At 34.2% G+C, this 18,625-nt stretch overlaps 1 protein-coding gene across 8 annotated transcripts in view; it reads right to left on the bottom strand.

Annotated features, from left to right (window-relative positions):
• Positions 1-18,625, bottom strand: part of Dgki (diacylglycerol kinase iota) — a 444,865-nt gene that overhangs the window by 159,248 nt on the left and 266,992 nt on the right. For all 8 annotated transcript variants that reach the window (XM_074062275.1, XM_074062281.1, XM_074062290.1 and 5 more), the window contains 2 exons: positions 15,926-15,999; positions 14,211-14,322 (listed from right to left, as the gene is read on the bottom strand). In XM_074062275.1, the coding sequence (XP_073918376.1) occupies positions 14,211-14,322; positions 15,926-15,999 (186 nt within the window). The remainder of the gene's footprint in view (positions 1-14,210; positions 14,323-15,925; positions 16,000-18,625) is intronic.

Below are 18,625 nucleotides of genomic sequence, written 5' to 3'. Positions count from 1 at the left end.
TGGCATTTGATTGGGTATATATTTAACTTTAGAAGATACTGGTATATAGTTTTGCAATTAATTTAAAATGAAGTAAATTATTTAAAGTAGTTAAGCACTTTAGCACAAAATCTAAAAGTTTTACTCTTACAAAGAAGAGAATATACATTTTACCAGCTTGTTGCCATGTCTATGGTTGGAAGGAGAAAACCTGCTGACACTTATGGAGTCAACTTACCATTTATGTGGATGACAGATATTTTTTATCTGATGTTTTCTAATTATTTTCCATTAATTTGAATAGAAAATTAACTCCAAGTGCAAAGAGAAAGGACAACAAAGAAACAAAAAGAATGGAAAGAAGATAGAATGAAACTAAAAACATAAAGAACTTATTATTGAGCACCTTTGATGTTGTATTACTTTGTGCTCCACACACATTTTTATTCCGTTAGTCAAGGCCAAGAAAGTAGAAGAAAACGGAATGAGGAATTGCTAAAATTCTTTTTTGGGAATTTAATTTTTATTACCCAATCTTCTACTACTCAGCTGACAGTTTTTCTGGCTGTACCTAAACTATTCATTCAAGTTAATCTATGATCTTGACCCACTGTCTCATCTCCAAAACCTTTCCAACACAGCCCCCTTTTGCCTTCAAGTACTTTTTCAGCCCACTGTTTACCTAGCAAACTGTATCCTTCATCCACCAGAGGAACCACCATTTTATCTTTTTTCCCCAATCTTGACCAGCACTAATGACAAATAAAAATGTAAGACTTGCCATTAAGAACTTATTCCTCTGAGTTTAGTAGAACTGAAAAATTCTTAAACATCTTCCATCTCCTTAAATATTAAGAGGCATACACAGTACTGTAGAGCACCCCTCAAAATACTACAATAGCATACACAAATTTGGTATCCCTTATCTCAAATTTCTGCAACTACTCAAAAAATGCCAAGAAGGCCAGATATTCTACAAATTAGCCTGCTTAATTTTTAATTAGACAAAATTTAATTAATATGCTTTATTTTTTACAAAATATGCTATTTTTCTGAGATAACAAAGCCAGATAAGAGGCAGACAAGACAATAAAATTCTAACCTAAATTGTTTTTAATCCTATATGCAAAAATCTTTTTTAAAAAAGCTAACCATGTCCAGTGATCTCCTTCAAAAAAACTAAATTATTAGTTATTATTAGTTATTGTAAAAACTGAGTATTAAGGGTAAATCAACATCAGAAATTACATCACTGTTATTTTACAAAATGAACATTTTAGATGAGAAAAATCACATTTATCATCTGAAAAGACATAGAAAATTTTAAGGTTCTTAAAAAATCTTAAATAGAAAGTATTTTCTTAAACTTATGAGAATCATCTACCAACACACCTGGAGACATTAGAAGCATGCCTTTCAGAGACAAAGTTATCACTACCAAGAAATTTTCAACATAATTTAGGAGGCTTGACCAACAAAATAAGCCAAGGAAATACTAGAGGAGAAAGATTTAGAAGAAAAAACTTGCAAACTTTCTAATTTATACACTGACATCATTCCAGATATAGAAGTTCCCCACAAAATTTGTAAAGTACTGAAACTCATAAGAAAGATAGATGATACCTTACACAGTTAAAAAAAATCAGTGTCTTCCATCACTCTAGCAATATCTAAATTGAAATAGAATATCAGATATCATTTATCATATTAACAAAACAATAAATGCCTGGGACTTTTACATAGAAAATTGAAACTTTATTGAAGAATGCAAGGGAAAACTTAAAAAAACAGAAAGCCATGACACATTCATGGAAAGGACAATTCAATACTGATGTTAATTCTTGCAAAATAATTTATAAATTCAACATAATAAAATTAAACAGAAGCACTATTTGAGAGAAACTTGTGATAGTTAATTTCATGTGTCAACTTGGTAGATATTATTCAGTTATTTGGTCAAACATTATTCTAGATGTTTCAGTAAAGGTATTTTTAAATGAGATTAACATTTAAATCAGTACAATTTGAGTAGAGCAGATGTGGCTCCATAATGGGTGCAGGCCTCATCCAATTAGCTGAAGACTTTAATAGAATGATCTCTCCAAAGAGGGGGAATTCTACCAGCAGACTGACTTTAGACTCAAGCTTCAACATCAACCCCTTCCTGGGTCTCTAGCCTACCAGCCCACAGCCCACCTAATATTTCTAATGTTTTCTCTCTCTCTTTCTTTCTCTCTCTCTCTCTCTGTCTGCCTTTCTCTCTTTCCCCTTTAGCCCCTCACTCCCCGCATATACATACAAACCCTTATCATTCTGTTTCTTTGGAGAATCTTAACAATTTCAATTGTGTAATTTATTCCGGCATTAGTTTTGGAGAATAAAGGTTCACAGATAACTGGGGATAGTTTGAAAGAAAAAGAGAAGCAGACAGTACACTACCCATATTAAGTGCTGACACATACAATACTTTTTAAATACAGTAATTAAAATCATGGGGTTTGTACACTAAAAGGAAACATGGATGCAAATAAATAGAGAGCACAGTGACTCACATATATGAAGGGACAGAATATGATGGTGTGGCACTTATAAATTATTGAAGAAATGATGGGTACTTTAGCTAATAATACTGGGAGTATTTTCACTGTTTAGAGAAGAATATAATCAGTATTGTACCCCACATCACACACAAAGAAGTGAGGAATGGAAGTATATTAAAATCACCAAGTTCAGAGAGAGGACAGAATGACTACTTTTCCAACATGCTATATTTTGTGGTTGATTTTTAAAATAGGAGATCTATCTATCTATCTATCTAGTCCAGGCTGGTCCTGAATTTACAATCCCCATATACCACCTCCTGAATGCTGGGATTACAGATGTGTGCCACCACACCTGGCTCTAAAAGTTGTATCTTGAATGTCCTCCATAGGCACATGAGCTAAAGATTTAGTCTCCAGCCTATGACACTGTTGGGAACTGGTAGAAACTTTAAGAGGTGGAGCCTAATTGGAACCCCAGACCCTCTTCTTACTCTTTACCTCACTTCCAGCCATGAAAAAATCCCACCTGAAGTGCTTGCTTGCCACAGGCCATCTGGAAGTGACCATGGACTGAAAACTCCAGAACTGTGAGTCAAAATTATCCTTCTATTCTTACAAGATGATTATATCTGATGTTATATAATGGAAAGCTAACACACCATCTCTCTCTCTTTTACAGCAGAGTCTTTATTAGTGGCTAATTCTACTCTGTGGTTCCATTTCCCATGGGAAGCACTCTCACCAGGTGACCTCTGTCTCTGTGGCCGCAATTCACACAAGTAGCACCAGCAGCAGTTCCACTTTTCATGGAGTGATCCTCTCCTCCATAATTCTAGCTCCCACCTTACAACCCTCATGGCAAAACTGATCAATAGGCTTCTCAGATGGCCAGTTCCAAGTTTCCAACTCTTTCTTGCAGCCCTGGCTCCTTGGGGCTAATAATACCATTTTATCCCTTTCTCTCCTTAGAAGTAACAGACTTTCTTCAGCTGATGGTCTATGAATTTCTAATCTAAAAGCTGTCTTCTTTTCAGTTCTCATGATATCCCATAACTAATCTCCTATATTAAATATCCTCAACAGAATGACTTTACATGGGTTTTTTCTTTCTAGTACACTATGCTAGTCACCAAAATGAGAAATTTCACATAAATAATTAGTAGTGGCATCATTATCAAATAATTCATACTTTCCTACACAAACTTTTATTGCCATGAAGTTATATAATTAATATTTATTGCCCTTTAAAAAAATTTTTGTCAATAAATAAGATCCACATCCTGGTGTGCTTTAAAATTCTGCTGCATTACATGCTGTAGGTAATCTAAATACTCCCAGTAGTAATTGTATTAGTCAATTATTGTCCATATGAGCAAATATTTATAGCATTTTATGATTCTAGTTTGTACCTATAATTCTACAATTTCCTGCTCTTAAATACAAACTCACCTAATCTAGAATCATCTTTTTTTACCTTGGCCATATTAAATGTCTAGCCATTGCCCAAAATAAAGCAGGAAAGATTAAAAAAAAAAAAAAAAGGAAGGGACCTTGTTTGAAAAAACACCCATCCAATCATTACAAAAAAAGATTTAGTAATTAATGAACAATTTTACTTAAACTTTTTTATGAAAAAGTGAACCACAGAAACCTAAGCAGTCTTTCTCACTAAAAATACCTGTATACATATGTCTTTCTCATGTTTCTTTAATAGTAGTAGATTCCAGTCACTACCCACTTGAGTTCATAACAGGAAAAAAAAAAACCTCTGTTCAATTTCATAGCCATTACAGCACCATTAATTTGATATGCAATGGTACAATTTGAAAAAAAAAATCATCTCCATGCTTTAAAGTTACTTAAACAATCATTCCTCCAAAATCTGTATTATTCTGATAGTTAGAATAGTGACAAAATCAACAATATACCCTAGAGCAATGAGACAAAATAGATTTGTGTAAATCTGAGAAGAAACATATCCTATAGATATTTTTAGTAGTACTTACTCGTATTTGCCCCTTATATCAGACATGTTTTGTATCTTATAAAGGAAGAAGTGGACAATAAATGTAATGGTAAAATAGTACAGTCACTAACAATGAAAGATAATTTAGACAGCACTCAATGGGTCATTCACATAGCTCATAATCAATGAGACTAGACATGAAAGAAGAAAATGTGCTCCCTAACTGGGAGGGATAAAACCATCACAGGGTAGACTTAAGAGTAAATTGTACATGGAAGGAAAATAAATGTTCATTGAAGATAGAAACAGATCAATAGAAATTACTGATCCACAAAACAGAGTTAAGCAGGGTTTTATGTTATTCCATGGCTTATGAGACAATGATAATCAATCTATAACACATGTAACTGAATACAAGAAGGAAAGGAAAAGGATAATGGAGCAGAAAATACCTAGATAAAACATCTCAAATTTGTGAAAAAACAAATTAACCTTCAGGTCCAAGAAGATCAATGAATTTTAAACAGGGTAAATACAAAGAGAACTGCACGGTAGGCAAAATAATGCTGCCTGTCATAATATCCCAATAACTGCTGTTTTAATTCCAAAAGATTATGAAAACTGTACACAGCCAAAGGGCATTTTCTGGTGTGAGTAAACTAAGGACAAGGAGAGAGGGAGATTATCCTGGATTATGGTGGTGGGCCCAATCTAATCACAAAGGGAAAGAGCGGGCAAGAGAGACAAAGTGAGAGCTGATAACAACATGAGGACACAGAGGTTTGATTTGTAAGGGCAGTAAGCCAAAGGACGCAGTCATTCCGCAGAAGTGAGAAAAGACAAGTAAATGGATTCTCCCTACAACCTCCACAAGGATCATGGCTCTACCAATTCCCCTTAGACTGCTAAACTCAAAAACATAAAGTAACGCATTTATAGTGTCTTAAGCCACTGTTTGTGGTAATTTGCTTACAGCTGCAGCAAAAAAGAAAAATCTCACATTATATCCAGAAGAAAACTGATACAGGTGACAACTAACTTTTCATCAAAAATATGGAGGCCGTAAGAGAATAAAGTAACATAATTGAATTACTGAAACAAGCTAACAAATTCATCAGTTCAGAATTCTATATATGTGAAAATATAATTCAAAGAATGAGTGTCACAGACATTTTCAGAAAAATAAAATTTTAAAGTATTGGCTTCTAGCCAACCTTAAAACAAGTGCTAGAGGCAATCCTTCAAAATCAAGCAAAATGATACCACATGGAAAGTTGGATTGATAGGAAGAAATAAAGCATTCTGGAAACAATGGATTTGGGGACAAAGACTCGATTTTCTTTCATCTTTAAATTTCTTTAAAAGACTAAAGAAAAACATTAATGTTGAATTGTGAGTACTATATGTAGTAAGTAAATGTAAGATATATGGAAATAAGAACGCAAGATAAGGAAGAAAGACAAAATTATGAGAAAAAGATGGGTAACAAATCCTATAAACAGTAAATGGATAAGAGAGCATTGTAAATAACTTTACGCTAATGGACTCAACAATTTCAGTGAAATGGATAAATTCCCTTCAAACTTAATACAATTAACTCAAGAAGAAATAAGAAATCTGAGATTTTCTTTATCCTTACCTCTAAGAAATCTTAAAGGCAAATGGTTCACTAGGAAACTCTATAAAATGTATAAGAAAAATTATAATACCAGTCTTCATAAACTCTTTCAGAAAATAGAGCAGAACTTAACAGGGAATTCCAACTAAGATATTATAAGAATACATATTTATTGACCAATATATTTCATAATCATAGCTATTAAAATGTCTAGCAAAATATTACCAAACAGAACCTAGGAATACAAAAATAATAATGCATCACAACTCAGAAGGGCTCATCCCAGAAATGCAAAATTAGTGTAACATTTTTTAATGAAGAGAATTCACCCATGTTTTAAACAAAATAAAGGAGAAAATTATATGTTGCTTCCACAGATTCTAAAAAAGCATTTGATAAAAGACACCTCTCACTTGTGATCAAGAGGTCTCAGGAAACCAGGGATAGAATGGAAATTTCTTAGGGAAATGGTGAACACTAATGAAAACAAATGCCAAGTGCTCCTCATACTTCATGAGGAAATACAGAATGCCGCCCTTATGGTCAGACCAAGGCAACATGTTCATTCTAACCACTTTTATTCAACATCTTACAAAATTTACCGGCCAGCTGAATAAGGCAAGAAAAATAAATAAAAGGTACATAAGGAAACCAGGAAAACTGTCTTTACCTGCAAATAACATGATTATATATGAAGGAAAGCTTAAGGAATCTACAAAAACTACCACAATGAAGGTGAACATAGGAAAGTTATAAAACACACACATCAACTATTTCTATAAGCTGTAATAATAATTAAATTGAAAATTATAAATATTATTTAAATTAGCATCAAAAGCATAAAACATTTAGGAATGGATTTAACATAGAGCATGTAAGAAGCTGAAAACTGCACTGACACTACAAAATTTTGTTCAGAGAAACTAAATGAAACTTGAATAAAAGGAGAAATAGGCAATGCTCACAGAATGGAATATTCAACTCCACCCAAATTTATCTAAAAATTCAATATACTCCCAATTAAAATTCCAACAGTGTTGCACTAGACATTAATAAACAGATTGTAAAATTAATAGGAAAATGCAGATGACCTAAAATAACCACAACACTCTGAGGAAAACAAAGGAAATACCAGATTGAAGACTTAACATAAAGCTATGGTAATCAGGACAGTGTGGTATTTGCATATAAATAAACAAACCAATGGAAGACAACAGAAGTCAGAAAAAGATCCATACCCAGTCCAAGGGCAAAGACACCAACTTAATCATGCAGAAAAGGGAAGTTTACTCAACAAATACTGCTGCAGAGAAAACTGGATAAGTGATTTTTTAAATGAATGAATAGCTACCTTATACAAAGGCACAAAGATTAACTTGAGCTAAATCACTTATACATAAAAACTAAAACTATAAATCCTCAAGAGGAAAATATAAGAGAATGCCTTCCCAATCAGTTTTGGAGTAATCAAAGATTTCCTAAGAATTATACAAGTATCTGTAAAACAAATTAAGATTAAAATGCTTAAAATGTATGCTCATCGAAAGAAACATTAGGAACACACATGCAAAAAACACAAACTGAAAGATTACATTTGTAATAAATGAATCTGTCAAAGACTTGTACCCAGACTATTTCTCTTTTAACTAGCTCAACAATAAAATGTGAATGGTGCATTAATGTGCAAAACACACACACATAGATTATTTTTAAAGATGTAAAAGGTAACAATAAAAATAGCTTTGTCTTTATTCTCATTTTTGTTGTTTAGCAAGACTTAACTATTTGTTCCTTTATGTATTTATGTCTCTGTCCATTAATACATTTTCAGTACCTGTGGGGTTTTAAATTTAAATTATTTCTTATCCAGGTACTCTGTACATTGCTGTTGGGTAAGTAAGCAATATAAAATCTGTAAATGGTTTTGTAATTTTTAAGAGGCTTTAAAATATTTGTTTCTGAATCAGTAACTGCTCTCTCAGATTTGTCATAGAAAATACTTTTAAATGTACACAGAGATTTACAAACAGTTACCTTTATTACAGAATATTTTTAACACCAAACATTTAAACCTAAAAGTTTCATAAAGGAATAATTATAGAAATTGAGATATGTTAATACAATGAAAGAGTAGGTAACTGTATCTAATACAGGTTTTACTTATGATAATATTATTCATGTACATCTTAAAACATTAAAAATAAGGAAATATATCTGAATAGAAACAGTTATAACTCATATGATTATACCTGATATTTTTTTACTTTCATTCTTATATTTATGTGTATTATCAAAATAAGCAAACAGCATACTTTTATCTATAAAGCATAAAAGATCATATTATATGGAAAGTATGAAACTTCAACCCCAGGAATTAATTTCTTTATGTAGTATTTTTCTCCCTGAATAGCCTTTTGCTTTCCTAATTCATAAATATAAAAGAACTTACACACTTTAATTTCAATTAACAAAAAAGATGAATGTGCTTTCTCAAAAGTTTAAGAGACTGGAATCCTTGGGTTTCATACTGAATAGCAAATTAGGCTTCCACTTCCTCAATCTGAATAATGCTTTGAACTGCCTTGAAAAGTTTTAAATTACTTCAAAATAGACTCAACATGAAAGGACCTTCACAACCATAATGGCTGAAAATCATGGGCAAAATAAATACAAATTACAATACCTGATTATGGCCTGTGTAAAATCTAAAAAGGTAATCAGGATACCCAGCTCCCAGTGAAGAATCATGTTAATTAGAAGGAATGCTTTTCAACCAATATAATGAATTGAAGTCTTCTGCTTTGAAGTTTGCAATTACAAGATAAAGAGTCTAAAAAATAGTCTTTATTCCTGTTCCAATAATTCTATTTAAAATTTCTCTCCAAGAGCCTCTCTGAATTTCCTGTTACTTGGATTTTGCTTAAATTACAAGCAATGTTCAAAAATGTTAGTTGATTTCTTGACCTTAAAAGGGTATTGCCTTTAATTACTTCAGGCATGTCAATTTCTAAGAAAAATAATCTGTTGCTAAAGACTTGATCTACTTGTAGTGTTTTTTAATTACATGGCAGCTATTTTAAACACAAAAAAATACACATGCACTCAAATAACTACACTCTTCTGTTTAGATAATCATCTTAAACGGATGCTTGAAATACAATAGTTTCAAGAAGTTGAAAGACTAAACATAAGAGGCTTTCATTCTAAATGAAGAAAGTATGATGTTGTACTACTATGTGAGTAATAAGGTTAGATGAATATGAAAATAGGGAGGTATATACCAGTATTATTTAGAAAGTACAGAATGTTCAAAACCATACAGCTAAACCTACATTGAACCCTGTTATTCTGAGACAGGACTTTCTATCTTGGAAGCAATCTAGATTCACTAGAATTGGAGAGTCTACCTGACACTCAATGCTAGTTCATGTGCATGATTTTCATTATTCATATCATGTAAAAAGAAAAATATGATTGGCCTAATTTTCATATTCCATTTCCTTTTCACCAACTACTATTTCTCTATTTCTCCCACTAATGATAGGATGGAAGAGAGAAGGATTTGACAGATCCCCCAAAACATCTATCCAACCTAGAAGAGACCTCCTGAGCTCAAACATGGATTTCAGATTGCCCATTTCTACTTTTAATTGAATTCTCACAGGGATTTCAAATTTAAAATACATTAAAGAGTTCATTTCTTTTGGAACATTCTCTTTTACATTCTCTATCTTATTTAATGTGTTCAGCCTTTACCTACTTGCCTAAGCTAGCTTGCCAGGATTCATTGATCCCCCTACTCCTCCTTCACCCTTTACAATGAGTCACTGTGTTCAAATCACTCCCCTGACCTCACCAATTCTTTCAATTCTCATTGCTACTTTCTTGCTTTAGACTTCCAGGTCACCACATTTCTTCAGCTGGACACTGGTACCAACATAATGATTTATCCATCAGCCTTCAGGAATAGAGTTATGGTCACCTCCTATACTGACACATCAAGGCAATCTTTCCAAAGCCCAAGTGTGATCTTGACTCACACATGTCTTGCAGCCTCCCCATCAAAAGTTTAAAGGGCTCTGTGTCTGCCCTGTCTTTCCCATGTCTGTGTGTTTATCCGCAAAATGTACTGTTCATTTCTCTCCTAGGATTCAGGTTCTCAGGCAAGCTCCTCTATTGGGAATGGCCACATTACCACTCCACTCCTCCAGCCTCCTTCCTCCCCTGAAATCTTTGCTGACAATCCCATTTTATAAACACTTTTGCTTTCAGCTCTTCCTTTGTAAGAACACACATGCCTTTCTCCTAGAATTTATTACATCAGCCTGTGATTGAGTCTTTACTTTTTGGTCTCCTCCCACAATACTGAGCTGTGAGCACCCCAAGGTCAGGGTCTTTGTCTCATTTCTTAACCCTTTGATCCAACAACATGCTATTTATAGATTTAGTATTTATGGATTCAATAAGTACTTACACCTCATACTACATAAATGAAAGCAGAGACATTTGGTTGCCCGAATTTCCCATATACTGCATGAACTTTTATGACCCAGCCTCAGTAATTTCACGGCATAGTTTCCACTGTACTTGATTCATCAAAGCATTCACAAGCTAACCATACATGAGAGCAAGACACATACCCTTAAATCTTTGATAGGCTACATCACCATAAATTCAAGGCCATTTTAAAACCAGTCACTGTTGGAAGATGGTAGTGAACCAACTCATTATCTTGAAAATGTTTTTTAAAAAAGAGAATCATTCACCATGCCTTTCCTACACCAAGAGTATAACTAAAATAACAGGTGAAGAGAAATATTCCAATTGATGGATAAAGGACCGAACCAAACTATCAATATTTTGTAATGTCCAATCATTTCTGGAACCAGAAAATGACCATCAGTAATTCCTAACATTAAAAAAAGAGACAACTACATTTTATGCATCCCCTTTTGGAAGAAGAAAACACTATCTACAAAACAGATTTGGGGAAAATATGTATGGTGTTTGTACATCGAACTGAGTATCCCTTATCCAAAATTTTTGGGATGAGAAATGTTTCAGATTTCAGAAGGTTTTGTTGTTTTGTTTTGTTTTTCTTTTTGATTTTGGAATATTTACATAGACTTCACCAGTTGAGCATCCCTTAACTGAAAATCCAAACTCTAAAATATTCTGAAATCTAAAGTTTTGGTGTCAGCACTCAAAAAGTTTCAGACTTTAGGTTTTTTAATTAGATATGCTTATAACCTGTAACAATTTACAAAGAAGTGTATCTAGATCCAGCAATCAACTTACAAGAACTGGAAAAAAGAGAAAAGCATGTTAAATGATACCTTCAAGATGACATCAGTGAAATTCAGACTCGGAAACCTTACCAAACAAATAACCTGGCTTTATCAATAAACAACTAGGGAAAAACAAGAGTTGTAAGGGATCCTATAGAGACTTAAGAGTCTTACCAACCAATCACAAGGCGTGAACTTTATTTTTGGATCCTGATTCAAACAAACAAGAGCATAAGAAAACAAGTAACATTTATAAGACAACTGGAAATTAGAGCACTGAGTAGATAGAAAGAACTGGATGTGATTTTTAAAAGATAATATTGCTACAATTTTCTTTATAAAAGAACTTTCTTTTAAGAAAAAAGCACATCCAATGATACTTATGGTAAAATAGTAATATCTGGGATTTAGTTCAAAAAGGAAAGAGCCAGAGGTAGGGACAAATATAAGATCATCCGAGTTGATAATTATAAAAGCTCAGACATGATACTTAGGAGTTCATTATTTTGTCTATTTTAATATTAGAGTCTTCCCATTAAAAACATTTATTTAAAAGAAACATCTAGCAACTCCTCATGACACCGAATGAGACAAAACCTCTTAGATCAACTCTAAAGCACACCCTATGATTCAGCCCTTGTCCACTCTTCAGCACCATCTTCTACCACTATCATTTTCACCAACATTACACTACATAAACTACTTACAGCTTGCACCAAAGATGGTTTCTCACAATTGCAAATGTTTGTAAATTATCCTTTTTCCAGACTACCAAATCCTATACCTCTCCAAGCAAAAGTTGTTCAGTCAGTCACAAGTCATGAATTGACAACTGGGGCATCAGGCTCCCTGATTGGCCCTGGCTGGCAATACACTGCAGGGCAATGCACTGGCCACTCCCAGCTCCTCTTCCAGCTCTCCTTGCCCTCCTTTCTGCCCTGTAGCCTGACCCATTTGGATTGTATCCATGGCTCCCTTATCCTTTGGCTCCTGGCTAGGCTTCTCCAGAGGCCAGTCACTAGCAGAAGGTCTGCAGGGCAAGGAGACTGTATTTATATTAGTGCCCTTTCCCTGCCTGGTTAGCATGGATTGGTAGCTATGTAGGTATATTCTGTGTTAGCGGTAACCACTTCTTTACCTTTGCATCTTGGGTTCAGAAATTGTTTTCTCTCAGAAACCCAGGCACCATGGGTAAAGAATCCCTCATTAAACAATTCTCTAATTACTCAGTTTCTATCTGCTCCATCACTCCTATTCAGATACTAATTATCCAATTATAAAAAGAAACCCACCCAAACCAAAGAAAACTGTACAAAGAACCTGACACATATATAGACAGAAGTCATTGAAGATGAGCAGTTGAAGGACATTTTTTTAAAAAGCAGCATGTACAATGGTTTGGGGACACAAAAGAACAAAGGGATATTCAAAGGTATGCTTGACTGGCAGGCTGCTTAGCTAAAAAGCGAAGATGGAAGTGGGAAAGGCTGGAAAACCAGTGAGAACCTTAACTTTATAGGGCAAGTAAGGATTCAGATTTTGATCGTAAGAGCAGTGGAGAAGTGTCCAATATTTCCCTTGGCCTCCCAGGCCTACCCAAGGGATTATGAACATTCACACAAGTCCTGATGGCCTGCTGCCACAGTGCCAAATTGATGAGACTCCGGCACATATTAATTATTAAATGGCCAATGAATAGATGAATGTAGAAAAGACATTAGACAGTTTGGGGGATTCTCCATTATATACCAACAAAGACTTGTAACTTCCAATAATTCTTCCATGCATGCATCCTTTTTGAACTTAATCCTATTTTCTTTGCTATTTCTTCCCTATTAGCATAAAAAGTACTTCTCTGCTATTAGATAAAGAGTGATGTAGAGCTACAACCCCAAAAAGATTGGGTCAAGCCCAATCTTTTGCACAATCACAACCATTCATTCTAGGGATGGCAAATTTAACAAGGGACATCACCATAATTATGATAGGGTATTCAGTTAAACTTCAATAATTTGAGAGAATGAGTAACAGTCATTTATAATTCACAAGATTAGCCAAATGAGACCTTCTTGCTTTTCATGCATAAGGTATAACACAAACCAAGTGTTAATCAAAAGTTACAAGTAAAGGCTTCCTTGTGATTTGCTTTATAACTGATAGTGTAGCTTGATTTACACAAAATAAAATAAGCATAATTTTAACCAATTTCTTCCTCATTTAATAGTTGGGAATGTATGGTTAAAACTTGTTTCAAAATATACTAAAATTTACTTTTTTAGTATAAGAAAACATAAATATAAGCAAGTATTAAAATACAAGGTGATCTCAATCCTGAAGAAACTGAATATTCATTTAGCTCATAATAATGACGTGTTTCTATTATCCAAGCATTCTGTGACAATGGGTGTGTCCATCTCACCAAGATAATGTTGAATGCAAATATCCAGTTTCTTTTCTTACTTAAATATTCAAGTCCTCAGTAAACCAAAAATGTATCAAATGCTACAGGTTTTATGTCAATGCTGTGATATTTCTAAGGCATGATACTTCATATTAGAATAAAAACATTTTATTCTTGTAGTAAGTTAATCAAGAAAAGTATTAAAACTCATTTAAATTTGAAGTTCAAACATATGGGCATCCATTTTCAGAGTAATGTAATGACTCTTCATGGAATTTCTAAGGACTCTAGACCATATACAGCTTATTAAATTGATAAAGCAGGAGAGACAATTATAACAAAATCCTGTAAATCAGATAAAATCTAATTGTGATGTAAATACATGGTATTTCAATAAAGTAGTTGTATTGCTCACCAAAGAAGCCATGGTGAATCCGATGACTTCAATATAGCCATCATCATGACGCTGAGGTTCAAAGTCATGGTGATCCCCTGGGTTTCCCCAAGGCATTGTGCCAGCACAATATCTGCAAGACAAGGTCAAAAACAGAATTACAGATGCTGCATCCTTCTCATGACTATCACTAGGGATTAATTTACAGCAAGACAAATGCATACATGCATCAAAATATGACTTGATACCCTGTGATTATGTATGGGCTTTCTGTTTTTAAATATCAGCTTAAAACTAAATTTCAATACTTATTAAATATAATAAGAGTTTTATGTTCTTGCTGTACAACTTTCAATAAGAAAGCAAACAGACTTATCTCTAAAATATCAATTATGAAAATGAACCATAATTTTGTAACAAAAGCATCCAGTGGCACCCAACTTACCCTTAATTCATTATTTATCAACCTTTCTCACTTTGGGATTCACATGTCTGTTTCCTGTGATATGCTATAAATTATCTTTTGCTAGTTTCAGAATTCAGGCTTAAAGGAAGACATATTCATGCTAGTATAAAAGAGACAAGAAACGAGGATAGATAGCATTTACAACTGTATAGATAATTAAGACAAGAAGTGGCCACATGAAAATGAAAAGATAAACAAAGAAGAAAGGACTGAGGAGGATGCAAAATGATATGGAGTGAAATTTGCCAGGTGTAGTGGCACATGCACTAGAGAAGCTTAGGCAGGAAGACTGCAAGTTACAGAGCGAGATCTTATTTCAAAAAAAAAAAAAGGTAGGGAATAAGAAAGAGAATAAAGAAAATTAGAAAAGTAGAGGAAGGAGAAAACAAAAAGGAGGAGAGAGAAAAGAAAAAGAAAGATAGTAAGTGCTAATAGCCAATGTTTCCTGAGAATCTAGGCCTTCTACTCAAACTAAGCCGAAACTACCTCTGGAATAAGATTGTCACTGACTATAATGGGCACTGCCAGGAATAATTAGGAGACTGGGTTACGTTTCCTAGACATAAATTTACATAAAACTCTCATTTTCATTAAATCCAGTCTAAGTAGAGCTTATTTGCAGATTTTGCATCTGGGTTGTTTAGTGGGCAAGAAACAAAGGGTTATAGATCCATCCCTTCTAAAATCTTGGGTTGGGATCCAGAATCTAATTTTATGCCACTGAGGTAATGTGCTTATTTTGAGACTAATTAATCTTAAGTATTACTTTCTCCTGGGGTACCAAAGAGAGCCGACATCCTGTTAGAAAATGCTTCTCTAATTGATCCTGGTTTTTTGGGTTTTTTTTCTTTAAAGCAATCATCTGGCAATGAAACCCATACTCACATCAGGCTGGAAGTTTTCCTAACAGCTTTTGGGAAATCAAGAACAGGCATTTATTCTCATCTATCATCCTGAGAGGTGGTGGTGAGGGGGGTGGGGCAGTTACTGAGAATTAAATGGAAATGTTCCAATTAAGAGGGGCGCCTGGATTTCTCAAGGTGGGGTGAGTCTAGACCATGAATGTCACATCACACACAAGTTTCACCTACCACAGGGAGCACTAAATAAACCAAGTAGGAGAATAAAATTGCCAGACCTGGAAACCCCTAACAAGACATTCAAGTAACTGATTTTCATTGATTATACCTGAAACATTTCTGTTACAAGAGCAGATGCCCTCAAGTCAGAGTTCACACCAGACCAAGTAAACAGTCTGAACAGAGCTTACCTGGGTATATTTAAAAATACTATACACTGGAACTTCAGTTCCTGAATCTTTGGGGTGAGATCTGTCCCATCGCACTGCAACAATCAAAGCAGAAAAGGCAAGGGTTTTGAAGTAGTCACAATTCTAAACATTATCAAATAGAGCTGCGTTGACAGCAGTGTGTTCCATGGTCTTCTTCCCTTGCCCTACTGCTGAGGTGAGTCCAGTTACCACAATTTAAAATTTATGCTAGTTACAGCTCAACTAGACCCAGGATTCAGAGTTTGGTTTGTTCTTGATTTAATATAAAAACAAACCCATCATTTGACCAGAATAATTTTTTTCTCTGTTCTCACTATTAAAGGAAATATTACCATTCTTAACCTGGATTATTATTAGGTATTTAGGTGTATAGTACTAACATTAAAAGACTTATAAACACGTAAAAGAAAGAAGAGGATGAAGCTTCAAGTGAAGGCTGTACCATGTGACCTCAAAATCATCGGATTCAAACAAGTTGTGAATGTAACCAATTACTTTCTTGGCTTTTAGAGGTAATTTTTATTTTGAAACTGCTCTGAACAATTTTTTCAAAAGTTATATATTTGCAAGTTTTAAAAAAGATATCTATTATAAACTAGTATCATTGCTGACTTATCATCTTTGTCACAGTGTAAAATCAATGTTTTATAGGTAATGCAGGGCTGGGATTGTGGCTCAAGTGGTAGAGCATCTGTCTAGCAACCTGAGGTCCTGAGTTCCAGCCCCAGTACCACCAAAAAGAAAAATATAGAGAGAGGTAATACAAAAAAAATGTATGTGAATACTAGACCAAAAAAACAGAAACACTAACAAATGATTTGTTATTACACATTTAATCTCTTACAGACTGGGACTGAATTTCTGAGACAAAACTGCTTTGTTGGAATTTGGTTATGACCTTGGTCTCAGGAACTCCATGCCAGCTTAGCCTCAGTACCTTTGGATGCAGCCCACAATGCAGCTAGTACTTTCCCTAAAAGTAACGTTCTCTGGCTAATCAAAGAACAGTCTCCATTTCTCTCTCCCATTTTCCACTGGTAACAAAAGAGGAAAGCTCTAGTCAGGACTAACAGAATTCTCAATGTCAAAGGTAAAAGCCTGCTTTTCTCACACCTTCATTCCAGAATTTCTTTATTATATTCTCTTTTAGGAAGAGGAATAAAGCATTCTCAAACTCTGCATATTTTTAAGGATTTCTTCAGGTGGAATTTCAACCTCAGCAAAATGATTTTGCAAGCAGTCAAGGTTGTCTCACTAATTGCCTGCCTTCTTTTCCTGGCTGATCATTAGAATAGCCTAGTTTTCATAAGTATTCTCAAAAAATGTTTCCAGGAAATTTTACAGTCAGAAATAAATAAAATATTTTCAAAAGTAATTTAGAAAGGAATCAAATCTAGACAGTGATCAAAAGTATTTTTAGAGTACTCTCAAACTGCTAAGCAAACATAAAGTCTCTCATTTATTTGACTTGAAGTGACTTTGCAGGTGACTGTTCCAGTGACTAAAACATGTAGGTATTTTAAATTATCAAACTTAAGGGTTGTGAGTAAAACTTCCAGAAAGTTAGATATAATACATTAATAGTATGTAAAGCAGAGTTGTCACATTACAGAAAACTGTTGTGATAAATATTATTTTATTTAGAACAGAATTCATTTTAAAATTTTCTACTCTTTCTTCTGAGAAATATGTCAGTGACTCTGGGAACTGATAAAATTATATAAAGATATGCACTTTACAATGTAAAGTGCTTTACAAAGTTTTTTTCATAGTTTTACATTAAACTGTCTAAATTCTGTAGAATAGCGGTTCTCAATCTTTCCCTTCTTCAAACACACAAGGGAAATCATTTGCACGCATAACATTCTGTGCATAACTGATATGTTGATAAATCAAGTAAATCAAACAGTGCTACATGGAAGTTTATATTATTGGTTTGTGATCTCGGTCTAGTATTCACATAAGCATTTTACATCTATTTGACATCTATACCACATCCAAAATACTGACTTCATCTTGTGGCAAATTCAAAGCAATTGCCTACACATCTGCTATGCTTGGACACGAAGTTGTCTCCTCAAAAGGCTCACGTGTTGAAACTTGGTCTCCAGATGGTAGCACTATGGAGAGATGATGGAATCACGAGGGTGCTAACCTCATCAATGTATTAATCCACTGATGAATGGAGGGAGAAGGTCAGTGGGGAAACGACCTGGAAAGGTATAATTCATCCCAGACCCTTCCTATCACACTCATGTTCCCTCTCCCCTGCCTCTCTCTGCCTCTCTCTCTCTCTCTCTCTCTCTCTCTCCCTCTCTCTCTCTTTCTCTCTCTCTCAACCTCCTGGTCACCATGAGATGAGATTATCAGCTTTGTTCCACTATGCCCTTCCACCATGATGCTGTGCCTCACCACAGACCCAGAAACAATGGAGTCAGTAACCACTAACAAAAACCTCTGAAACCATGAGCCAAAATAAATTTTCTTTCCTTTTAAATTATCTGCCTCAGGTATTTTGTCACAATGATGAAAAGCTGACTAATACAACATCTAATCACTCAAGCTAAGTTTTCATCCTTTTCGTTTTATACTCAAAAAAACATATAGTGATGTCATTATAGAGGTATCCTGTGTCACAGCAAAATGGCTGAAAAAAAATGGTGTTTCAAAAATATGCCT

The sequence above is a fragment of the Castor canadensis genome, chromosome 2 (assembly GCF_047511655.1).
Source record: "Castor canadensis chromosome 2, mCasCan1.hap1v2, whole genome shotgun sequence".
Lineage (NCBI taxonomy): Eukaryota > Metazoa > Chordata > Mammalia > Rodentia > Castoridae > Castor > Castor canadensis.
Note: the sequence above shows the minus strand (reverse complement) of the source record. Positions and strands in the feature narration are given on the sequence as shown.